Source organism: Coloeus monedula (assembly GCF_965178545.1).
Source record: "Coloeus monedula genome assembly, chromosome: 2".
In the NCBI taxonomy this organism is placed as follows: domain Eukaryota; kingdom Metazoa; phylum Chordata; class Aves; order Passeriformes; family Corvidae; genus Coloeus; species Coloeus monedula.
Window position 1 is genome coordinate 113571807 of NC_138782.1, and position 25617 is coordinate 113597423.

The 25617-nt window shown below is 44.3% G+C and overlaps 1 protein-coding gene across 2 annotated transcripts in view; it reads left to right on the forward strand.

The window, feature by feature from the left end:
• Window positions 1-22392, forward strand: part of EVA1A (eva-1 homolog A, regulator of programmed cell death) — a gene marked incomplete at both ends in the record, with an annotated part of 205517 nt that extends 183125 nt beyond the window's left edge. The window contains 3 exons of one of the 2 annotated variants that reach the window (XM_082302438.1): window positions 10162-10326; window positions 14418-14600; window positions 22022-22392. In XM_082302438.1, coding sequence (XP_082158564.1) covers window positions 10162-10326; window positions 14418-14600; window positions 22022-22392 — 719 coding nt within the window. The remainder of the gene's footprint in view (window positions 1-10161; window positions 10327-14417; window positions 14601-22021) is intronic. The other variant, XM_082302439.1, reaches the window with a different exon arrangement.
• Window positions 22393-25617: the final 3225 nt, after the last annotated feature.

Here is a 25617-nt window from a genome sequence, read left to right on the forward strand (position 1 = left end):
TTTTGTTCAGTAAATACTGATCTGCATTCATCTGTGTATAACTGAAGGGCATTTAGCACTGTAGCTGCCTTACACAGTTTTGTTCACTCCTAATCTTTATTCCAATGCCATTGATAACCTTTCCATATGCAAGGTTTCCAGTTTGGGCATCTCATGGGACTCTGGAAATTGCCACACTAAGTCAAACATGTGACCAGACAGTCACTGCCTTTAATGGCAGAGGTTGCCAGCTGCTTTCTGATGACATTCCTCAGCTCCTGCTACCAAGACACTGGTATCTTTTTGGGAAAAACTTCTAGCCCCTTGCCTAGTTCTCTACTGTTTGATTGCAGAGAGGAAAAGCTGATGAACTGATAAAGAACTAGCACACAGTTTTGGATAAGTAGCACTTGGATATAAAGAAAATATTTTTGTACAGAGCATGGTTTTGCTGCCATAATTACAAACATTTTAATTAGGCAAGGAGAGCAGATGGGAAGAATCTCCAAGCTGTGCCTGCCAGCAGACACAGACAAAACATGGGGGAACATCCAGAGATATGCTGGTTGTGGTTTCTCTTTGAATTAGGTTTTTTTCTGGATTGCTTTTCTGGTGTCTCATGGGTCATCAGTGGTCAGTGGACTACAGGGTGGGTGACATTGCTTCAGAGACAGGCACAGGAATTCCCCAAAATATCTATCTTGGTCAGTTGTCTCAGAGGAGAAATGATATTCCTAACTCTTGGAATATAATGATTGGATCATGTCAGGCTAGTTGTTGGCTCAGATGCTCAAGCATGAGGCTTCGTATTCTGATATATTCATATCAGAGTATATTTATATTCAAAAATATTTGGGCAGTGCAATGTAGCTGTAGATGTTACTTTCCCTGGTACCTTCCTTTCCTGTCTGGGCTTCTGCTTCCCTGCCATTCCTCTCCTGTCCTTGGTGGAGGCTAGCATGGCTTCCCGTCAGCTCTAGAGTGTTTCAGGACCTCTGGCCCTTTACTCCATTCCTTTCTCCCTACTTTATCTTGGATAACCTTGCCCTGTCTCTCATTTAAGTGTCTCACAGTGATAGATAATGCTCACCCAGCCACTGCTTTTGGGTACACAGTAATGATGACCTCCAAGGGCCACTTTCCCTGACAGTGTTTGTGTACACCTTTCACTGAAATTTAAGGGAGTGTCTTTTGGCCCAGGTTTTACAGAATTGGTTGCTGTGACTCAGCTGACTCCTGATAACTTGCAGGGCTGGAACCACTTGGGTATGTGCTGGCATCCTGAGCACAGAGACTCTCCCTTGCTGGTGAGCAATTCCTCGCATGAGCAAAGCCCTGGCTCTGGATCAGCCACACTTGAACACACAATACTCACTGCTCTGTCAGTGTCCTCCTGGGAGCCACATATTGTGCCACATACTTTCCTGAAAAATAGATAAGCTGCACAAAAGAATTTCTGCCAAGCCCTATAGCCTAAATGTCAAACCAGTTCTGTATTATAAGAGTAATCACCATACTCTGAGCTGGAAGGGGCTCACAAGGATCACCAAGTCCAGCTCTTAAGTGAATGGCCCATCCAGGGACTGAACCCACAACTGTGGCACTTTTAGCACCAGGCTCTAACCACTGAGCTAAAGTCTTGCAGTGTTAAGTGTCTGACTAAAATGGGTGAAGATGATGAGAAGAAATAGGAATTATGTCAAAGTCTGAAAATTAGTGTAACTCTACTTCGGTCCAAAGCGAGGTGAATATATTTGGAGCATTGCATAAAATTCCAGTTTGTAGTAAGTCTCTCTGAAGACACCAATAAACAAGTATTCCCTAAATGCCTAAGAAAGCCACGGCTGGTTTGCAAAGTACCAATGGAAGTATGTGGCAAATGAAGCCCAGACAGGGGGAATTGGGAAGATTGGCAGAATGAGCCTGACTTCCTTATAAATCTGATTTTTCTGGGCCTGGTGGAGATGAGATGTAGCCATACTCCAGCGAGGTCCTACAGCTACGGGTGGCAAAGGTCCCATGGCTGGATGTAGCTGAGCATGCTGGAATTTGGACAAGAATCAGCTTGAGTCTCATCCTCCTCAAGATGCGTTATCTTGTGAAAATGCAGAACTCTCCTGACTTTGGGAGCAGGCAGAAATTTACCAGATGAAAGTAACTCTTTGTATCTGCAGGTATCTCTGACAGGGCTTTCTTGCTTTTGATCCATTTTTCTTTCCAAATAGAACATGTAGGGAGCAGACTGGTGCATGTGATGCTTTCCCCTGTGCCCTTTGGAGACCAAAAGCCACATCAAGCAGGAGATTTATGAGTTGCTGGCAATAGATGCTTCATATTCTGTTATTACATTTCAGATGATGAAAGAAGAACAACTAACTTTCATGGCTATGAAAGCAGTAGGAAAACTGCCTGTGGATAGATTGAGCATATGCATCACTGGATAGAAATTAAGGTGTTTATAGCTTCAAATTCTGATTTGGAAAGTTCAAGATAGAAGAAAAATATCTGAATAAAAGATGTCAGGCAGTTCATAAGATTTCAACTCAGATACACTCAGGAGAATAAATCCACAGGTAACATTATGATTCATTAACTATCCCTAATTAGGCTTCTAAATTTAAGTAGACAGAATCTCCCCTGGAGGCTTTCAAAGGCACCCACCTTGCACTGTTGATGATACAGGGAGTTTAGCAACATAGCTTATTTAAGGAGGACTTCTTCCTTAGGTACCCACAGGGCATGCATGGGTTGAGTTCCCAGATGAGGTGAATTGTATCTTTTAAGAAGGTTATTGCATTTCTGGGCAGGCAGAAATCAGAGGAGCCAGGGAAAAGTGTTCTGCTGCCCTGTGCAGGAGGAGGAGGGCCTGGGAGGGAATGTTTGTCTCTTCCCTGTGGAGTCTCAGCTGGAGGTGCAGTGTTTCCTAAATCTCCTTCATCTCCTAAAGCCTCTCACATCACTGGACCTTTTACCTGCGAGAGATTTCTCTGGGAGGAATGGTGAGATTGAGCTAATTTGTGTTCCACAGGCTTTGTTTCTGGACTGGAATTGCTTCCACTTCTGAAGTTGCTTCTCTGATTGCAGCTGCATGAGGAAAGGATAAGCATGTCCTTTTCTGTGGAGGGCAAACAAGAGAAAGGGCTGTCTGTATTATATTTATATCCTTACTGCACTACATTTCTGTAGTTGGCTGCTGCCAGGGGATACAGTAAAAGGCAACATCTGGGCTGTCTCAGGAGGAGTCTTGGCAGAGTGATCCGAAAGTTTGTAGGGGTTGTGTTAGACATCCCAGCTTGTACCACTTCCCACCACCCCCAAATCACCAGCAGAACACACAGATTCCTGCTTCAGGCAGAGTGTGGAGGGAGGGGCAGGGAAGGAGGGCCCTGGCTCAGGCTGTGGGCTTGGGGAGGTGTAGGTGGCTTTGGTTATGACAGAGCTCTTTTCCCAGACAGTCTCTCTTGCTTTCTGCATGGTGCTTGGAAGTGGCCTTACTGTAATTGGCATGAGTCACTTCCTTGTTATTGGTGGTTTGGAACCACCATGTGTGGAAACCATGCCTGCAGCAGGCTGAGGAACTCCCTCTTGCTCTTGGGCTTTGCATTCAGTTTCAGGATTGCAGCCTACATCCATGCTAGGTGAAAAAATGTCCTTTTTAAAATAACTGAAGGAGATGGAAGCTGAGGTCTGGACCACTTGTGTTTGTTAAGTCTCTGACCTGGTGTTTGGTTTTGGTTTTTTTTTTTTTTGGTGAGAGCGAAGGTTTTTCATGGCAGTTTGTTGATCAAATCCCAACTTTCAGACTTATGGTCTGTTGCAGAAAGTCCCTTCTTGTCTCCTGTTGTATTCTGGGACACTTTACACTTCCTGTTTAAACTGTATTGTGCCTTGACTCTAAATATGATATAGGATGGTATGACATGGCTTTGAAGCCAAGGCACAGAGCTGATGTTGAGTGCACTCAGCCTTTTCCATGGCTCATGGAGACATTTGAGAGCTGTAGGATCTGAAGATCTCCTGTCAGGTGATTATATTCATATCTGATCAAAAATCCCCCTTGTCAGAATGTCTGGTGGTGGGGTAGGACTTGAAGGTAGGCTTTAGATTTCTGACACAACACATGTGGTCATGAGAAGAGGCAAAACCTCTTTCCATGTGAGGCCCTGAGCTAGATGGGGCATGGATAAGGTGGAAAAGGTTTTGACTTGTTCCTTGGCCATATCTGAGACCCTTGGGATAAAGCCAAGGGGGTAGGCTGTGCCTCAATTTACTTCTGTGAATCAAATTAGCATCTTCCACCCCCGTGTTTCCAGCTACACAGTGGTGTTACTGTTGTAACCAGTGCAGAGTCTTCTTCTGCACAGGATTTTTCCTTCTTGCTCTCTGTACTGTGATATTTTGTGGTCTGGCACAACCAAAATTCATTATTTTAATAGGTATTGTTGACTGATTGCTTAGTGAATTTGGGTTTTACAAAGGGTGCACAAAAAGCACATTTCATTCTGCAATCTGAAAGAGCCATGTACATGTATGCTAAGGAATTGCTTTCATGTAACAACTTGGAATCATGAATGATCCCATTTCAGGCTGAATACCATGCATTTTCAAGTCTCAAACAAAAATCCTTCAGCCCTGCTACCTCTAAAAGCCTGCAGTAGTTTATAGTGTGTGTTTACTCACAGGAGGATTTTTTAAAATTGTTATTTAAAAAAAAAGTTGAGCACCAACAGTTCCTGGCCCAAACCTGCCCATATAAAAGGCTTGGTTGTAATTTTCCTTGGTGAGGGAGTCATGTTTTTGTTCAAATTGTGCTCTGCTTCAAGCATGCTCAGGAAGGTTTGCTGAAGGTCCTGCAGATCTGTTTTAATCATGCCGAGCTTTGGGAGCAAACCTTATGGGCTGGAAATGCACAGGAGAATATAGAGCAGGTGACTGGAGAATGACAACCCCCTTGTCTCTGTGTTTTTAACACTGATCTTTCACTGATCCCCTCCAGTTGACTGATGTGTATATCCAGTGAAGATGGAGGTCAGGGGATAATTGTTTCCTGGGAGTGGAAGTCTTTAAGCATGTTTAGGACAGAGCCAGCATTAGAAAACACCAAATGATCAAATAAGCAAAGAGAGGGGGAATGGTTTGAGTGCAAGGCTGAGCTTGTTTCCTTTCTTTAGCACAGACTCCCTCTGTGAGATTGGGCAAATCGTTTTGATATTTAAACACTTCCCCAACTCTGGCCCTGAGCCAATTCCCCATCCATAACATTTGGGGTCTATAGCATCAAATGTTTTGATTAGGGGAATAATATATGTGCTTAAACTGAAACACTCAGCAACATTGGAAAATAACTACACAGAAAGAGCAGTATTCTTCTGAAAATAATATATTGTGGCAATTGGTCGAACCCCCAGCCGTTTAAAGTGTGTTTAAAACTAGGTAGATCGACATAGGAAACACAGCAAATTATCTCATTATGGTCTCTTAGTACCTGAAGGGGGCCTAAAGGAACCTGGGGGGGAACATGGACATGTAATGATAGGCCAAGGAGGAATGGCTTTAAACTGAAAGAGAGTAGGTTTAGAATGGATATTAGGAAGAAATTCTTTACTGTGAGGGTGGTGATGCCTTGGCAGAGATTGCCCAGCAAAGCTGTGGCTGTCCCATCCCTGGAAGTGTCCAAGACCAGGTTGGATGGGGCTTGGAGCAACCTGGGATAGTGGAAGGTTGGAATGAGATGATCTCTAAGGTCCCTTCCAACCCAAACCAGTCAGTGATTCTCTGCCCTTAATGAACAGAGGTGAGGTATTGTTTGGCCTTTTCCATCTCTTAGCACTGTAATTCGGAATGTTGCTGCTTGCAGACACAGTAACTTTTTCTTTTCATCAACCCTGGGTTTTCTGGCCACACAAGAAACTGCTTGTGTGAAAATTCCAGCAGAAGGCGTCTCCACCAAGTACAAATAAGGATACTGTCAGCAGCACCAACATGTGCCTTTTCACACTGTCCTGCTGGCTGCTCATATTGACTCTGAGGGATCTGCTCTGCCCATGAGAGCACACTCTGGCTTTGATTTTTTCCTTCACCCCTGTTTCTGCAGAGAGGGGAGGCTGCCAGGCAGTGGAGGGGAGGTTTTGTTGTAAGATTGGTGCCATTAATTCATTGCAAATGGGTAATGCAGGTCTTGGGTTGGGAACTGGTATAAATTATTGCTAGCATGATGTTGATTTGGGCAGATGAGCAGTGGGAGCTGGGACTGCTTTTAAAGCAGACACAGAGGGATTATATAAAGACTTGAAAGCCTGTAATGGCAGAGGAATGAACCTGCTGATCCGAAAGCTCCCTTGCAGATTTATAACCTAGAACCAACTTCTGCAGGTGCCTTCATGGAATGTCACAGCGATGGTGACACTTTGTCTGCAGATCAAGTCCTGGCTGACATGGAATCCATGTGGTGATGCCCGAGTTGAATCCCAGGGTGGGTGGCTGAGCAGGGCTTGCCATCTGAAAAGTTACATCTCTGCCTGTGCTTCTCAGATGCACAGCCCAAGTTCTGTAGAATTTTATCTTTTGGATAATTAACCCACATCTCAATGCTGACTGCTGCCCCCTGAGAGACTGAAAGTCCCTAGAGGTCCCCAGAGCAACTCTCCTCTATTCCAGATGATCCCAGCTCATTTCTTGTGTTCATTTTTAGGTGCAGGGCTCCTGACTATGAGATGTGCTAGCACTTTGATTGAAGCTGTTCCTTCCCCTCCTGTCCACATCCATCACTTGTTCTGCTGACTGAGTTGCTTTAATTTCTCTGCTCAATTAAATGGAGCAGAACAAGTGCCAACCCTTCCCTGCCAGGATTTCTGTGCTTAATACTGAGATAAGACTAAAATCCTTGGTACTTTTTTTTCTGGTGGTTTTAATAATAAATAATTTTCTTTGACACTTTGCTTCAACTCATGCCATGCTTTGTGTCAGATGCACTCCTCTCTGGAGAATTTAAGGAGGGCATTTCAAAGGAACCAGATGTTTAATCTTTCTTGTGGAGTTGGCTGCCACACAGGAGCTAACTGGAAATTGTGAGGTATTTTACACTTGAGAAAGGCTTTCCATTTCACAGTCTTTTCTAAATCAAAGAAAAGCTGAGTATCAGCTGAGCATTGTATAAACTAGAAAAAGAGCAGGCTTGCTGCATGCCATCTCTCGGTGTACTCTTTGCAAAGATGGGCCTTTCCTGGCAAAATGTCCTCAAGATGTTTATGGAGTCCACAGAGAAAAATGATCCCTTGAAATGGAAAAGTCCAGGGTTATGTGCTGTAGACATCCTGTGCTGTACTAAGTTTCTTCCAGAGTTTTAAAGGGATCTAGTTGCTGAAGGGAAGAAAAGCACCTCTTGGGATTTTTGAAAGTACCAAAGTGTGTGCTAACCACAGATGTCAAGGACATGCCTGCCTTTTGGAATCTGTCCTCACAGCCACCTGTGTTTAAGGCACCAAATGACTACTTGATAGTGTTCTTACTTCCTCGGCCATCCCAAAGAGATAACAGCACAGCCCTACTCCATAAGGTGCTGTGACAATAAATGCTCTCTATCAGTGCTTCTCCTTGAATACTTCTAAATCTCTACTCTTCCTTGGGATGGTGTTGACCAGTTTCTGTCTTATTTAGCAGTGTTTTGCTTTACCTGATTCTTCCCCTGGTCCTGTAGGTAGCATTCAAGTGGTGGTGGCACAGATGCCAAGATGGAAAAGCCATATCTCAGTTCTCTGGGTATGCTTAGGAAAAGATGATGTTTCTTTCTCCTACTTGACTCAAATGTTTAAGTGTCTGGTAGTGTCACTTTTTCTAAGAAAGATGCAGATCCACCCAGCCTATCTTGTCCCCTGGAGATGGTCACAAATGCTGAGAGGTAAAGGAGATGTTTGTGAAGAAGTGGAAGTCTGAAACATGAAAGCCTTTTGCTTCATTTTCTTCACTGGATGCCTATCGACAGGTTACTGGGATGCAGTTTGGGTGAAAAGTGTGTAAGGGAAAACTATCGTGTGTCTTTAAATGCCTATCAGGTGCTCAGTCTGAGATACAGCAATAGGACTGTTTATTTTTGGAGGGTGCTGAGCCCTATGCCCTCTGCGTCCCTTTGGGTGCCTCAAATAAAGCACCCAGAACTGCAGTTCTCCCTGGCTCTGGTTTGCAGGATTATCTGTTCTACCCACCTTCTCTCCAGACTTTCTGATATTTCCCTGGCACAGGTATCCTCCTCATTCTTGTCTGGTTCCTACCAGGGGATGTGTTTTTTTGCTGCCTTCTAACCGTTGCCAATTCAGGTTTCACTAGAAACAGCTGTGCCAGCTCTTTGATATTCAGAAGCTGTGGGGTTTTCTGTCTGTTTCCTGACCTAGCATGACTCCACTAATAATGCAAGAACTTCAGTGCTGGTGTCCTGGCAGCCTAATACCAGGGGTCAGTCTGTAAATCTAGTTACAATTTTCTTTGCCTCAGCAAAGACAGTAAGTTGAACATAATGTAAACAAGGTGGTTGGATCACTTCACTCACCAGTAATGTGGTGGGTGATGCAGGCAAATTTAATGGATATGATTAAATCTCCTGTTCCAGTCTGGCAGCTGATTAGCTGCAGGGGGCAGGCAGGAATTTCCTTTCTGATCCAGAGTTGCCCTCTTTCCAAGTCCTCCTTCAAGCTTCTGCCAAGCATCTCAAAGTGCTTTACATTTTTAATTGCGCTTCTTCACGCCCCTGTGAAGGGTGGAGATGAGAGATAGCATGATCCCAAATGGGGCCCTGGGGAAACTGAGGCACTGGGAGGTGGCATCCTCCTTAGAATGAGAGAGGAAAATGGTGTTAGACTTGAAGAAAGGGGAAATGGGCATCCCAGAAATCTTCTCTTGAAGCTCATGTGGTTCTACTGAACTTGTGCCTAGTGCTCAACAGTCTGTGTCTTCAGCACACTAAAGTCTTGGTTATCTGCTTTGCATTAGTATAAAGTCACTGACAGGGAAAATAAATCTTTCTCCTTTGGAAGTTTTAATTTATTTTTGTCTTTCATCACTCAATTCCTCTAGTTTCTAAAGAAAATGACCTGTATATATGTTTCTTCTCTTTGTATGGAGAAGCACTTTGCTCTGAAATAGCCTCAGGTGTTGGCTGTGGCTGAGGCAGAGAACTGGTTCAGCTCCATCGATGACTCCATTCTTTGTCCCTACAGGGGAAATTAGTGAATTTACTGTATGGATTCACCTTCAGTGGGTGTACACTGAGGTAGCTACACTGGCTTTGATTTCTTTACCTGGTTGTACAGCTGAAGAACTGGCCTTGGAACATCAGGGAGGAGAAAACACTCCTGTTATTAGGCCGTGCTTTGGTCCAAAGAAGAGACCAAAGATGTCCAAAAACCTGTCACGTTTTAATCGATCATTTCACATGCATATTGCTCATGCTGTGGCTGACAAAACACAGAGAGCAGTAGGGATTAGCTGAGTCTTCATGCTCCTCAGGATGGTGGGAATGGAGAATGGGCCTTTCCCATCTTACTAGCCTAAAACCGAATGGGAAGCAGTGTATTTTGGATCTCACATGGTGCAGAGGGTTTCTTACAGCAGGGATTTTTATTTTTGTGGTGGATGATTTAAGCTTTATGATTTCACATGAACAGCATCCTCTAGAGTCTGGTTTAGTGAATCTGGAGTGGACAAACTTCTGATGTTCAGTCTTGAGCCAGCAACTTGACACCTGGAGAGAGGCAGGATTTCAGGCATAGCTATAGCCCCCCTTGCTATGGGGCATCCTGTCCAGCCTGCTGTCATGGTAGGAACAGAGAGGTCTAACTGGAGTGCTCTGAAGCCTAGAGCTGAGGCCAAAGCCTGGCTTACTAGGCTCTATTTCAGTTTCTAAGATGAGTGTCTAAACAGAATGTTTGAATCTGGTCTTTAGACTAGTCTCAAGGCTTAATTGTAAATAAACAGTATCTTAATCACTCTATAGTTTCCAGCATTCTCTCGTTGAATGTGTCTGTGCTGGTATTTGGAGAGCATTCATCATAGTGGAAAATGAGTGTCTTTGGGCTGCACATGGGATAATTAAATATCAACTGAGCCTGTAGCCTGATGTGACAATGCTCATTCTGACCAGCTGAAATAACTCACTCTAACAACTGTGCTCTTCTTGCTTCTCTCTTTCAGTTCCCAAGAAGCTTCTGCATGAAACTCAGACAAGACCAACCAGTTACCAAGGATATCAGAAGCCACATTTCCCACTGCAGCCGGGAGTGTTTGACCCCAATGTTATAGGGGACGGTGTGTTCCTTTTGGATGTCTCTCCTTCCAACATAGAACGAGCTCTCCCAGGTAGCTGTGACTGTTGTGATGTTGATCCAAACCTAATGGTGTTGTGGTAACTGTTCCTTTCCATCTCCCCTTTTCTGGATTTCTGTATTGCTCCTAAATCCCATCCATGTCACAGTCAGAAAGGGCTGTGACAGCTTTAAGACGTGACCAGCGACAGGCTAAAGTGAACTGTGAAACTGTTCAAGAAACACCGGGTTTCTTGGAAGAGCAGTCATGGCCATGCATGTCCAAACTCATCTCAGAAATACTTTTCAGGCCTGTCTAATACAGTGGCAAAGAAAAGAAAAAACCCAGGGCAGAGACAGTAGTTCTGCCTCACAGGGGACAGAGTAGTTTTCAACTGAGCTTTGAAATATGATGCTCTTTTCATAAAATGCAAAGGGAAGAGATATGAATGAAGCCAGATCTTAGCCATCTCTAGGGATAGGTGAGTAGGAGGCAGGGGTGGTGTATGAATAAAGGAAAAGCACAAGTGAGCACGTGTTGGGTTCCTTGGTGGTTTTGTGTTTCCCAACATGAAGGAGATGGTTTATGACACTACTGAAATTCCAGTGTGTGCTCCCAGAGATTCAGCTCAAGGGTGGGTATGGGCAGAGCTTGTCTCTGTCTACGCTCCTGGCAAAGTTAATCCACAGCTTGGATAGTCAATTCACAAATAAATAAGAACTGGCAATAACAGATTTGTCAGTTTGGAGGCCTTACTGAAAAACTGTCAAGGAAAAGAGTTTTGAGTTAGCTCCAAATAAATATTGTGATCCTGGAGATTCTTTTATGCAAGGAAACATATCCTGAACTCATTTCCAATCATCTAAACATTTCACTTCTACAAATGACACCTTTTGTTTAGTTTTCACATAGTTTATTCATTCACTTTCAAAATATGCACCACTTTTCAAACAAAGATGTAATTTTGAAATTAAAAGCTAGAAGAATGTTTCAAAAATAACAAAAGAAAATACTTCTGTAACCTCTCTTCCTGTTTTATTTCTTTTATTAAAACTATTTGCTAACGTCAGCCTGGGATCATGAATAACCTCTCCTGTACTTACACTGTGCTGTTGGGCAAATTTACTGCTGGCTGAAAGAATTTTGTTCAGCTTTGGTGTAAACTTACAGGGAAACCATTCAAGTGGCTGGGAACAGCTAGGAAAGGAACAGAGGAGAAAACCAGTAGTAGTGAGCTGACTAGGCATTGACAATTCTTCAAGGCTAGCAAGGAGGCAAGGGAATATCTTTTGGTATGATCCTGAAATGAATGGCAGACCAGGGAACCACACAGTGTAGCAACACATGGCCCTTGTGGAATTGTGTTTGTTTGTTTTTTCCCTCCTGCATAAGCCCAGTCATTTTCTGTCTTCCGTGTCTGTGCTTGTACAATCCTGCCAATGATAAAACCAGTTCTGTGGTTTTGTGGTGCTCTTTGCTGGAGTTTAGTGTATGCAGATGAGTGTTCATTTAAAAACGTGTTTGATTGTATCTGTTCTTTGGACAAGTTAGAAGTGAAAAAAAACCCAAAAAGGATTCTTCTTACATCTCACATCTCAAGAGGATTTATCCCTTACTCTGTCTCCTAAAGACACTGTTGCTGCACAGTGGTTTACAAGGACTGCTCCATACCCAACAGAGGCGGTGTCCATCTGACATATGAAATACGCATGGGATTATATCCTGGTGGTGCCCTTCGTCTTCCTCGATTGTGAAGGGATTTTACATTAACAGTCAGGAGACATCTCAGGCAGGATTCAGTTACCCTTATATAAATGTGTCATTTGTGATGTCCTGGGGTGTTCACCTGGCTTCTAGAAGGGTGAGCATTTCCCCTACATCCCTTCATGTCCTCCTGACCCTGGGGTGTCTTAGATGTCTGTGTATAAGCAAGTACATCAAGCTTTAAGTGTCTGCTGTGGGGAGAGATGAATGACTCTCTGCTATCCATCCCTTGATAGCAGGATTCTCTTGTCTTAGTTTAGATGCATGGTGGTACTTGAGATGCTCTGAAATATCCAAATTTTAGGTTCAGTTTTTAGAAACTAAATGTTTACCCTGCTTCTGTAGATTTCTTTGGAGCAGTGGTAGGGAAAAATTAAAACACTTGTACAGGCAGATTTACCAGACAGGGAGAAAAAAGGAGAGGTTAGGGGGCATGTTATCTGAATTTTAAAAAATTCTGAATTAAAAAAATCTGAAGTGTTGCTATTGATTTCCTGCTGAATGTGCTGTTGGATCTTTGCTGTCCCATTTGCACAAGGGATCTGCAGAGATGTCTGTTCTCTTGAAGAAAGAGGCTCTTGGGATATTTTATCATTTGAGAAATGACACCCAAGCAATCCTGTTTAAACACTCTGCCTGAAGGCCAGTCATTAACACCATGGTAGCCTTGAACATGTGGCTTTCCCAAGGCCATGCAGCTCTTCAGTGGCAGAGGTACAGCTGTGCCCACATTCCTTGGGGCTGATCCCTCACAGTGACACCTGGACTCCATCCCCTCGGGTTCTGCTCGAGGGAGATTAGGAGTCGGCATCACTGCATGCACATTCCTGCCCTGTCCCTCTCCATCCAGTATTACCTGTTCTCTTTGACACCCCTCACTTTCTGTTCCTGCTTCCCTGGGCTGAGCTGCTTCCTGGTGCCCACAGCAGGAAGCTGAACGTGATGCCTCACGCTGCTGGGCTGATGCCTTGAGAGGCCTCCTAGAAACAGAGACTAGACAGGAGTAAAGAATTGAAAGAGGTATTTATTTGCCTTCAAAGGTACCCCATGGGGAGCCAGAGGCTATTGCCAAGATGGACCCCAAGATGGATCCCAGGTCACAAGTTCTTCACCCTTTTATAGGTTTGGTTCATTTGCATAGCAGGGTTAATTCTCCAATTAAAGCTTCAGTTTTCCCCACAGCTCACCCCACCTTTGGAGGCTCTTTGGTTTATACTTTTTTACCTAGGACAGTCTTGGTGTCCTTGGAGAGCAGGCCCAGAGAGACTTTGTTATGTCTACCTAGCATGAGAGAGCAGAAATTAACAGGCTACAAGAAACTTCAGAGTCACACGCCAAGCAATACAGAATTTGAAAAATATAAAGGTTAAAACCTAAGGCATCAGGGTTTGCAGGGAAAGGAGATGGATCAGACAGCCAAGGAACAAAGACCATCTCACATCACGGCTCCTGACAGAATGCTTTGCTTGCATGGCACTGATGGCATCATTGGAGATGGAGCTGGCAGTGTCTTGAATTTAATACCTGCAGATAAGTGGAATCCAGGTGCAAGTCTGTGATTTTACAGAGTGATTCTTCCTTTTGGCCAGAACTAGACACCCAGGGAAGGGAGCCTGAAAATCTACAGTTAAAAACTCACATGGATGATGGAGCTGGATCCTGTGCACTTTTTCCTGTGTTGAAAACAATTACTGTTTTGTGAGTAGTGGGGGTGTCTGCCTGCAGATCAAGGTGTGGGGAGCCCTCAACAGTGAGCTGATAAGGTCTGAAAGGGTCTCTTTGAGCCTCCTTAGCTCCAGTCTTCAACAAATAAAATCAAATCATTAACCCATGTTCACTCACCTCTCCAGAGGGGAAATGCTGTCTGGGTGAAACACAATACAAGCAGGCTTCTGAAGGAAGTCATAAACTCAGGTCTGCCCTTCCCCACGAAGGCTAGAGGGAAAGCATGTCTGTTTGCCAGGTGTGGATGGATCACTACAGCACCACACCAGCAGAGGGTTGCAGGCTCTGCCTGTGTTTTCCAGTCCTCCTTTGAAGCCTAGCTGAACCCACTGTTGATAAAGGCTCCTTTGATTTACATAAGAGAAAAGAAACCTGATTATATATTTGCTGTAGCATAGGTGGGCGTGTCTAAGTGGTGACATGAAAGAGCAGGAGATGGGTGAGAGATGATGATGCCTGGATGCAGATGGGGTATATGCTCAGCTGAAGCTGCTTGAGAAGGTTTAGTTACCCCCCAAAAAGGGGCAAATTTGGGTGTCTCCCTGTTGAGCAGCTCCAGATTTCTGAACACAGATGCTGACCTGGTGGGGATAAGGCAGGGTAGGGCTGGGTCACGTTCTGCGTTCCTCATCCCTCATTCCCTTTCTGTGTCAAAGCAGAGAAGAAGAAAGGGAGGTCAGCCACTTTCTACCCGGTAGACAACACCCCCCTCCTGCTCCCTGTGGATGAGACACAACCGCCGGCGCTCAGCAGCAGCAGCAGCAGCATGGAGCCCGTGGGCGTCAGCACGGAGATGGCCCTGCTCAGCAACATCCTGGCAGCCTATGCCTTCATCACAGGTACGTCTGGTGCCTCACATCTCCCTGGGCTTCTGCAAGCTTTTAGTATACCCTCCTTTCACAGTCATCTGGGGCTAAATCTGCCTCTCTGAACTGTTTGTGTATTTCGTTCGTCTCGGCGAATTCTCCTTTGAAGGGCCTGACCGGGGCAGCTCTAGCAGACAGTGTATAACAGAGTTTATCGTGCACTGCTGTCCACCGGGTTTGCTCTCATCTGGAGTTAAATACAATGTAATCTTACATATGGTATTATTCCTAGTGCTTCATTTTCCTGGAGATCAAAGCCTGGCTCATTAGGGAGGCAAGTTTGTTGTCCTGTAATTTGGAAAATAAGCAGCACTCAAATCTTTGCACTGCTTAAGAGAATTTGGCTTATCTTCAGTAGAAGTGTGAAGATGAAGTAACTTGAGAGTCTACTTAATTGTATATTTAAATCTAGTTTAGAGTAAGATTTCCTTGGATCATATTTTATCTTTCACCCACGTGTATCTTTCAAGTAACAGGGGAGATGTCTTCTAAAAAAATTCACTTTAAAAGGTGAAAGAAAAGTGACAAAGCCAGGGGGAATGCCTTTAAACTGAAAGAGAGTGGGTTTAGATTAGACATTAGGAAGAAATTCTTTACTGTGAGGATGGTGAGACACTGGCACAGGTGGCCCAGAGAGATTGTGGCTAAAACTAAAACTCCAGCATTTGTGAGCTACTTTTTCATGTCTGTATGCTAATTCAGTCTTGCTAATTCATTAAACAGTAGTGCATTCTTGGTGTCATGCTCTTGCTTTGTTGAGATACCACCTGGCTGCTAATCCAGGTGTTTGAATTTGAAGTAGCTGACTTGGGCTTTGCGTTTTGGAACCACTGAGTAGATTAGTGAGAGTGTTTCTGCATATTATTTAGTGAAGGGTCCTTCTAAAAGGACCATGTATGGTTATACAAATTTCTGCTCTTCTACACATTCAGTGGTAGCATCAGGATCCATCTTTTCATGACACCCCTAAGAGTCAGGCAGATTAAATGGAATTAGTAGTGTTCTTCACAGAAGATAGCTGAGTAGGATAATTTGTTTTCTTGCATGGGTTTCTCCAAGGAAAAGTTAGAAAAACAAGCTTTAAAGGAGTCTTCTATCTATCCATCCCACTTCTCCACCCTTACCTATAGCTACCATTTTTTTACATGAAAATACCTACCTTCCCATCCCTATTATAAAACCAAATGCTGTTAATATTGTGTTCCCCATCTGAACAGTAATGAGCAGAGAAAGTTGTAGGATTAATGATAGGATATTTGGGACTGTGATTCAGGGCTGCTGACAACACCCCATGGACTTTGCTTCCATTGACCACAGCAGAGCTCTTTGACTCTACCTTGGTTTTAGGGTACAGGGTCTTGATTCATCCCCCTCACAAGCTGTCAGCCTTGTTCAGAGCTTCCAGATTTTACTGTAGCACAAACAACTTTAACTGTCCTGTTGCTGTGGGATTTGTCTGCCCTCTCTTGATGTGGTCTCCTTGTGTTGTTTGCACATCCACTGGATGCCAAATAGGTAAACTCAGACCTCATGACTTTGCTTTCCAGTGCTGAGTTCAGGACTTGGTTGCTTATGCTTTCTAATGTATCATGGAATCATAGAATGTTTTGGGTTGGAAGGGACCTTAAAGATCTTCTGGTTCCCATGTTCCTCACCATGTCTGTTAGATGGGTTTTAGTCTCCATGACATGTATGTCCAGTTTGTTATTTCTTATAAAAGTAATTGATGACTGAACCCATGGATTGAAACAGCAAATGTCCTAAACCATCTTTATTTGCTGCATGTAATTTAGCCTCTGCTTTTAGTGAAAATGATGGATTTGTCATTATTTATTTTATGTGAATATGGAGAGTTTTTAGCTTATGACTTCAAAGACAAACTGTGTCACAGGGCACAAATATAATTTGTATAAAACTAGAGCACTGCAAAGCCATCCCTCTTCATATTGCAGATTTTGAACAGCAGAGCAGTTGGATTTTTTTTGTGCCTGCCTGAGTTTGGGGCCCTGAAGGCAGCTCAAGCCACAGCTGATGTCTATAGAGGATCCATTATAGTGGCTCAGGAGAGGCAGGGTATTGAGCAGCCAGGGAGGGCTGTTTTTGTGTCACACATCTTCCCACTGCTCCTGACCATGGTCCTGGTGCCAAAGAGAAACAGTAGTGCAAGAACTGCTCTGTTCCATGACACTGAAAACGTGCCTCAGGTACTCTCTGCAGACTGAAAGTTCTGCATTCAGGGCTTCCCTGTGCTGGTGAGCTGTCTCAGAATAGGAGTTTGCAAAAGAAAATTGTAAATAGGCAGGGACAATATAGAAAAATATTTTTTCTCTTGGGGCAGAGGGTGGTGGATACCCTCAGACCCACTGCAGGAAAATGAAGCTGTGGGTATTTTGCTATTTCATGGGTAAAGTGCAGGCTTGAAAGGATGATCCTCTCTTCTGCCTTTCCTCTCTCCTGGCAGTGGGGTGTTTTTTAGCCAGGGGAGAGCATCCACAAATAGTGGAATGCCTTCTGTGCTCAATGGTGTTCACGTTTTCTGCTCAAAATGGCAGTTTTGGGTGGGAGTCTGCAGGTGAAGTGTCTGCAGACTCAGTCACTCACACATGCTGTCTCACAGTGCACAGAGAAGTGCAAGTATTAGCAAAAGCCTCTGTGCTCACTTCCACCATCTTTTTTACTGATATTCCCATATAAAAGTTGGGAATCTTCCTATGGACAGCTGAATAGTAAAAATCACAGCACAGCAGGTAGCAAAAGAGTCTTGGTTTGCGGCTATCGTGGTTAGGTATCAAAGCCAGTTAGGTGTCAGTCTCATCCCAGCTTCCAGAAGCTGTTTCTTCAGAAACTGGGAAAAAGTCTGAATAATGTCAATGAGGAATGAAATTAGTAGCTGATCAAACAGATGAATATTATTTAGAGTTCAGTCTTGCAAAAGACTCAGAGACACCCTTTATTTGAAAGCTAATTCTCTTTATAGAATTAGGTTTTTAATTAGATGCAATCTCTGCCTACAAACCTCGGACCTGTTATCTGTCGTGGACCTGTTCCAAAACCTGCCTGAGTGTTTGGAAAGACTTCACCAGCCTCAGTGGCAGCTGGAACTGTCTTTGCAGTCACAGTCTATTAGCAAGACCAGAAACGTCCCTACATAAATATTAAACATTCAAAATGTATCAGAGCTCTTCCAGTGCCTCCTTTTGGACAGGAGACTTATCCCAGTTTTGTCATTGCATTCAGGATAAAGCAGTTGGAGGGAAACCTCCACAAATCCCTGTTTTATTCTTCTTCCATAAGCAAAGTTTTGCTGCCAAGTTATTAACAAGGGGCTTCCAAAATACAACCCAGGGGAGATCATTCCACATTTTAGACTGCTTGGCCTGAGCCTTCTTAATAAGGGGCTCCTGGAGAGCTTCCTCTGTTCTATCAGGGGATTTCGGCAGCCTGTGGGGCTGACTGTAAATTCCCTAGAAGATAGTGCTCCTACTGTTTGTCTGGCCATGCTTAATGCTGAACCTTTTATTGGGGGCCCTCTGAAATTTTCCTCCCCACTAAGGTTTTGGAATGCATGAAGCCATTACAGGAAGCCAGCAGCGTTAATGCCTACATTGTTTTTTATTTATTGAAACAATTTATTGTAATAGCAATAACAACCTTGGCCTGGGGCATTTCCTGGGGAATTAATGGCAGTCTGGGCTGATGCTCCCAGCAGATTGTTAGCTCTCAGGAAACAAGCCCCGTAATTGCTGCTGGTTTGGTTGGAAAAATAAAATAAAATGTGTTTCTAATTTTTTTTGGCCAGTTGGAGTGCCTAGAAAATGGTGGCTTTTGTGTAGAGGCTTGTGTAGAGCATGTATCTTTTGTCTGCATGGATTAAATTCAGGCTTGAATCAGTGACATTTTCATCAATGCTTTCAATCCAGAGAGAGAAATACAAGGAAGGGGAAAGGTAACCCCAGCCAAAGAGATTGACAGAAACTGGGTCCTGCTGGAAGCTCTGAGCTATCATCCACAGCATTGGAAGAAAAAGCTTCAGTGGTCAAAATCTATGTTTTAGAGATACACAGACAAGAATGCATACCAAAATTGTGCTAACTCCTGCTACCGATGTCCATATACTTTTAAAGAACTTTTTTCAAGTATAATGAGTGTTTTGAGGAGCTTCACTGTTGGTGTGATGAATCTGAGCCACCTTTGAACTTTTGGAAGGTGCTGAGCATCCATTTGTTGAAGAGGGTGCCTCTTTTTGGTCTTTACAAGTAGAACATGCAATGGGGTAGGCTGTCAAAGTCACTAGTCAACCATCAAAGCCCCAAATCTAGGCTATTGGTGACTTGGCTACTTCAGGTGAGAAAAAGCAGAGCCTGTGGTTTTTAGCTTAAGTTGCTCTTTCTGCTGTGGAAAAAAAAGAGATGCTGCTGTGCAAGTGGATTGTATGTATGATAAATGCCAAGACTGCAGTTGAGCTCAGGGTTACAGCTCCATGAGGAAGTCCAGACCGTGTCTCAGATGTTGACAGAGTAGCTGTAGGAGCTCATAAATGCCACTGGAGCCCAAAGATTCAATTACATCCCTTGCACTGCATGAAGGGCTGTATGGAGGAGCACAAGCAGAGGAAGAAAAATGGTTGCTTAAGTAGCAATCGAGGTAAAATTGCTCATGAACTGGATACAGTAGCATGGAAAAAGGAGTGTGGAGGAGAAAGGAAAAGCAGGACACAGGCAAAATCAGGGACAGAGAAACTGCATGTGTCTGTGTCTCAGGCTCCCATCTATGTTTTTTTTATGAGCTGCTCTAAAGGAGCGAGCAGTGGAACTAATGCAACCAAATCAAGCCCATGTGTGTGCAGAACGTGGTGCTCAGGACAGCTAGGCAGAGCCAAGGCAAACTGCCCCCAGTGCCTGTCCCCAGAGCCCTTCTTAGAGCTTCTTGCAGAAGGAGCTGGGTGATTACTGTCCTCAGTTAAATTGCACACGGAGGTGATGCCTTAGGATTTTAGCTTTTATGTTTTTCATATATTTGTAATTCTGCAGTGCTTTAGCGTGTAACTCTGAAACTCCACATAGAGTGTCAGCTACTGTTTTCCCAGCTTGGTCAGTCAAAACAATCCCTCTGCAGGCCTGAAATTCAAGGACACCTTACTGTCTCAGGTCCTGAGAAATGTAAACAACAGTAGGTTGGGGGGGAACAAACTTGGAGTAAATGACGTAATTACCTGAAATTGTAATTGGAGGATTAACCCCGATATGCAAATGGACCAAATTTATAAAAGTATGAAAACCTGTGACCCGGGCATCCATTTTGGGTGTAGTCCCTGAGGGCTCTGACTGCCCAAAGTGTACCCAAAGGCCCTTCAATAAATATATCTGATTTTATTATCTTAATTTTGTCTAGCCTCTGTTTTTAGGCATCAGAGGCAGAAGAGTTATCATGTAGTGATTCTGCTTTTCCTGGGGTTTTTAAAGCCACTTCTTTACTGTTCAGTCAGGACTGGATGGGCAGCAGCAGCAGCTTTGCTACTGCACAAAGCAGGCTGCAGTTTTGAGTCCTGACCCTTGAATTCAGAGTAGCCATTGCCTTCACTGGAGCTAGGATTTCACTCAGCCAAGCTGCTGCAGGGGCCATTGGCACATTCTCCTTGCCTGCTCTGGTATCTTCTCTTTTACTTTCAGGATTGTGCTGTCTCGCTTTTATCAAAATATCACTGTTTAAAGCCTGTGGCTTTGGTCTCACTTGACCTTCCAACTACTGATGCATTTCATAGAATTGTTTGGTTAGAAGAAACCTTAAAGACCATCTAAAGGCCTTCAGTTCCAACCCCCGTGTCATGGGCCCACTGGCACATTCAGTTTAGTGTCCTGCTTGTTCTCTGTGTTACAGCTGAGTTTGCAGGAGGATGGTCCACCTCTCTCTTTTTTTTGGACTTACCTGCTGCACTTTCCTCGTCTTTCTTTGTCCTATCTTCAGCCTGATTTTTCACCATGTCATCCACACCAACCACTCTTGCATCAGTCTAATGTTTTATTAGCCAATTCTCCGACTATCTTGACATCTTCTTCCACTTTGGCTTGTCAGTCACCTTTGAGATGCATTTGGGAGTGAAGTGAAGAGCATAAAAGCATTTAATCTCTGTAACTGTTCCATGAGCACCCCCAGGCACTGAACTACATGCTGCCTAGAACAGCACAAGGCAGTGTTTGGACTCTGACCACAGACTCAGAGAATAATTTAAGTTGGAAGCGGCCACTGGGGGGTCACCAGGTCCAACTTCCTGCTCAGAATATGGCTAACTTCAAATTTAGGGCCAGCTGTGAAATTACAGCAGTGCCTTCCCTGGTGAATTTTGAACATCTCCAAATAGTTTACAGTTCACCTTTTACAAACTTTGCTTTAGGAGATCAGCTGGAAAGGGCACTTCTAAAAGCACTGTGCAGGGAAGTTAAGCCTTTTAGCTACAGAGATCTTCTGGGGCAAAATGTCAGTCTCAGCTGGTGGAAGGTGTTACGGATCCATCACTGAGTTCAAGGGAATAAAACTCATCTGAGGAAATGACTCCATCCTTGAGCTCCAGACACCCAGCAGACGCCGCAGAGTAGATCTGGCCTTGACACTTCTGCTCAGTTCACCTTTACCCATTTAGTGTACCTATAAACCAAGATGATTCAGCCCAGGGGAATGGCAGTAACAACATTTATCGTAATTACACTTCTAAGTAGTCCCATGAGCCAAAAAAAAAAAAAAAAAGGTGGTAAATAAACAAGATGACCTAGTTTGAAAGGCACTGTGGATCCTTTGGAATCTTGTTATATCACCTCAGAAATGTGGCTATGCAGGACTCATCCTGTTGGTGCACTGACTCCAGCTCTGCCTGTGGAGCACAGGTATATATTTTGGTGGTCTGGGCGGGAAGCCAGCACTCTTCCCTTAGATAAGCAAATGAAGTCTGTGAATAAATAGTATGCATTTTTGCCATGCTGCCAAGCCTCCCATTTCAGCTGGGCCAGAGCACAGAGCATATAAAGTTTTGTAATCATCTTTATGCCTGCTTTGAAGGCAGTGGATGTGACAGCAAGATGCACTTACCTGCAACTGGGTGTGCAGCGCCCTGGTGTCAGCCCCGTGGGAATTAGACTTAATTCTGTGGGCTGCTCCCTTCCCTTCCAGACAACTCCAGGACACAACTGCAGCAAACCCGCATTCTGCATGTGGGCAAATGCCTTGGCAGCAGATCCACTGTTTAAATTGCTGATTGCCCTGGGGGGAGGAGACAAAGGAGGGCATGGAAGTAAAAGCAGCCACTGGAAACTCAAACCGTGTCTGGTGTGTGCACGGAGGGGCCGTGTGTGTTCTGTTCTTTGAAGGGTGGTTCTCCTCCGTCATCTCCTTTCTCCTTGCAGAAAACCCCGAGCGGGCTGCCCTGTACTTTGTGTCCGGAGTGTGCATTGGACTCGTGCTGACCCTGCTGGCCCTGGTGCTGAGGGTGTCCTGCCGGACGGACTGCAAGCGCTCCTCCTCCAAAAAACCTCCTCGGGAGCGGGAGAGCGACAGCGACAGCAGCGACAGCGATGACGACTCGGACACCACGTCGGACCTGTCTGCCCGCAGGCACCGCAGGTTCGAGAGGACTTTGAACATGAACGTGTTCACCTCGGCGGAGGAGCTGGAGCGAGCGCAGCGGCTGGAGGAGCGGGAGCGCATCATCCGCGAGATCTGGATGAACGGCCAGCCCGACATTCCCGGGACCAGGAGCCTCAATCGCTACTACTGAGCCCTGGGGACTCCAGCACTCCTGCCCTTCTCCCCGGGGCTGCCCCACACCTCAGAGAGGAGAGGGAGGGAAGGAATACAGTGTGAGTGTCTCCCCTTTTCCTGTCAGGTGTGCCACCTGGAGCGGTGTGGATGGACAGCAATGAAGTTTTCCCCATCTCTCTCTCCCTGGCATATTGATATCACCCCTCTTCACGGACACCTTCTGGTTTCAAAGAAGTGATTGCTAACTTCATTTCTGAGTAGCAGGCAGGGAGGAGACAATGGCAGTCCTCCCATGTGGGATATGGCGTTGGGCACGCCATGGTGTGAGTGCTCCTCTCTTCTCTGGGCAGAGGCTGTCCAGGATTTGGTCTCCATTCAGGAATTTTTGGTTTCCCTCTCCTGAAGACTGTGGCAGAATTGTGAACAAAAGGACAAATCTGGAAAGATGATTTGGGGAGGGAGGGGGAGGTGCATCCTGACCGATTGTCTTGTGACTTCAGAAGCCATGAGTTTAACCTAATTAAAAACCAACAGCAAATAGGATTTGTTAAGAACTGGGGGATGGGGGGGAGGGGGATTCTTCCATCGTGAAATCATCTCGGTGCTTGGATGTTTGCCATAGTGTATTCAGTTATTTATGGCTGTCTTTTCATCTTCTTTTTCAATGGGAACATTTAGGGTTTTTTTACTGACACCTCAGGGATAAAATCCTATTATTTTTTTTGAGTCTGTTCTCCCTGCTGGCCCCTGTCAAACACAACCCATCCCATCTCCAACAGTGAAATTACGGTTATATAAGAGATGTGTCAGTGACTGGTGAGAAGTTAACAACCTCAAAGAGGTTGAAAAAGGTTTTCTTTTTGTTTTGTTTTAAATATATATATATATATTTGAAGATGCTGCACAGGAATGTGCCTTATTCTTTTTTTTTGTTGTTGTTGTTAAACTACAGTTTTCCTATGGATAGCAATGCACAATGTTTTATATATTTTATTAAAAAAAATGAAATTAAAAAAAGTCTTTGTTTACCAGAGGAAAACCAACACAGAAGAAGTCACATTTGACAACAAAATGGGTAATAAATGCTAAATAAACTCTGGTTTGCTTCAATACATTTGAATTTGCATCCTCACTTTTGGCATAGGTGTTGCTTGACGGAAATCTTTGGAAGAGTAGCACATCTCTGCAAGCAATCAAGGCTGATGTTTTCTGCATGCAGGGAACTGGCAGCACCTTTTTGGTTTTTTTGGTTGCAGCCCATCCATCAACTTCTGTGGTACACGTGGGCAGGAGAGCTGAGCAATGGCATGGTACTCAAGGGGCCACTCCAAAGTGATCTCATGATTTTTGGGTCTGTCCCCGAGACACAAATCATGCCTGTGCCAGAAGCAAGTGTTAAATGAACTTAAAAAAAAAAAAGTATGGAAGAAAAGGTGCAATATTTTAGTAGCTTCTTCACTTGTTGTCCTCTGGAGTTTTCAACAGGATATCACCACCCTGCTCCCTCCCAAGCACCACTTCACATCACCTCAGTCATAGAACTCAGTGTTTCTCACATCAAGACACTCCTGAAGCCTGCATGGCTTTGGGGTCTGCTCCTCTGTCATTTAGGCATGGAAATATTATTTCCAGAATCTTGAGGGTTTACAAAATGCCAGCAAGGAAAATACAGATCAAAAGCTCTGACTAGCCAGAGCTTTTCCTGAGCCTTAAGGGAGAGATGGAGGTGGGTGGACCTGCCCACAGGATGACTGAGGATGTTATAAGGGATTGTGTGCTGTGCCAAACAGCTGCATGGTGGCACAGACCTGTGGCATTTGGGGTCTTCTTGACACTCTTTGGGATCACTGGGGCTTTTCCCTGGATGAGGAAAGCTGCATTAGAAGTGCCCACAAATACTTCCTGTGGCTCTTGCAGGGTGAGAGCAAAGCTGAGTAACTGCAGCTGGTGGCACTGGCAATGTCAGAGGTCAGGCTGGCTGGTGAGAGGTGGCTTCACCCAGGAAGGCAATTTGAGCACAGCAGAGCGATTCCAGGTCTGGTCCTGGGAAGATTCTAATGGAAAGGCTCAGTATTGAACTGCGATGTAATTTTTGCTTCTAATATGTAGAAATAAAAGCAGGAGGCAGGTCCCAAGCCGTGATGCATCGCCAGGTGCTTTAGCTGGAATGTTGAACACACTCTGCTGAGGGTGTAGAGGAGCAAAATGACAGGGTGAGGTCAGTGGGGTCAGTTCTGTTGGCCATGTGTTTCTCCAACAATGATACAGTCCCTCAGCCTTGGTGATTAAAGGACAGCATATTTTCAGATTTAGAATGCTGTGTCCTGGGAGATAGCTTGCAAAACTCATTTTAAAAATGTTATAAATGAATGGATTTATGTGTATGATTTTCCCAAATGACTTTTTTTTGACCAGAGGAAAGAACAACTGTGGTAAATCTGAGTATACCTGATATACAACTGTGGGATTATAATATCTGCTTCAAATGTAAATCACAACCAAACTTGAGTTGCAAATGGATGAACAGTCCTCCCTTAGCATTGCTAGTGCTTCTGTAAATCTTCCAGATGAAGTTTGAAATAAAAAGGAGCAGACAAGCCCATCCCAGCCTTGCCCTCGTTAAAAAGATGTAACACAAGTAGTCTCATTGTCTTCACAACACAAGCAATACCTTCATGTACCTTCTAGCTCCTATTTTGTCTCAGGGACTTGCATTTCTAAGAAGACTTTGACTAAAGATAGACTGCAATCCTTTGAGCTAAGGAAAAGACTTGAAGTTGTTTGGTAACTGTTTCTCAATTTGTCTCAAAAGTGCTGAATAGTTTGTCTGAGGGATAAAACACTGTCAAAATTCGTGGGGCAGGAGTTGATGGTCTAAAGGCTAGAGCCTTTAGCTCTAGCGATGGAGCAAAACCAGTCACCTGGAGTATGGGAGAGCTGGATTCACTAGGGCTGGGGTCAAATCTGTATTTCTTACCTCACTAAAGAATATCTTAAGCATACAGAGGTTTGGGCTTGTCTGGTTTCCACCTTCTGTGTTGTGCTCAATGTGTCATGTGAAATATTAAAACACTCTCAGAGCCAGGGAGCAGAGAACAACTGCTTTTCTGCCAGCCTACCATGAATCCCTCTTGTAGGAGATTATGCATAGCTCCTCTCTCTCACTTCCATGTTTGCTTGATTTTTTACATTAAAGTTAAATATTATTTCCAGAATAACACTCTTCAAGTTCCCCAGGACA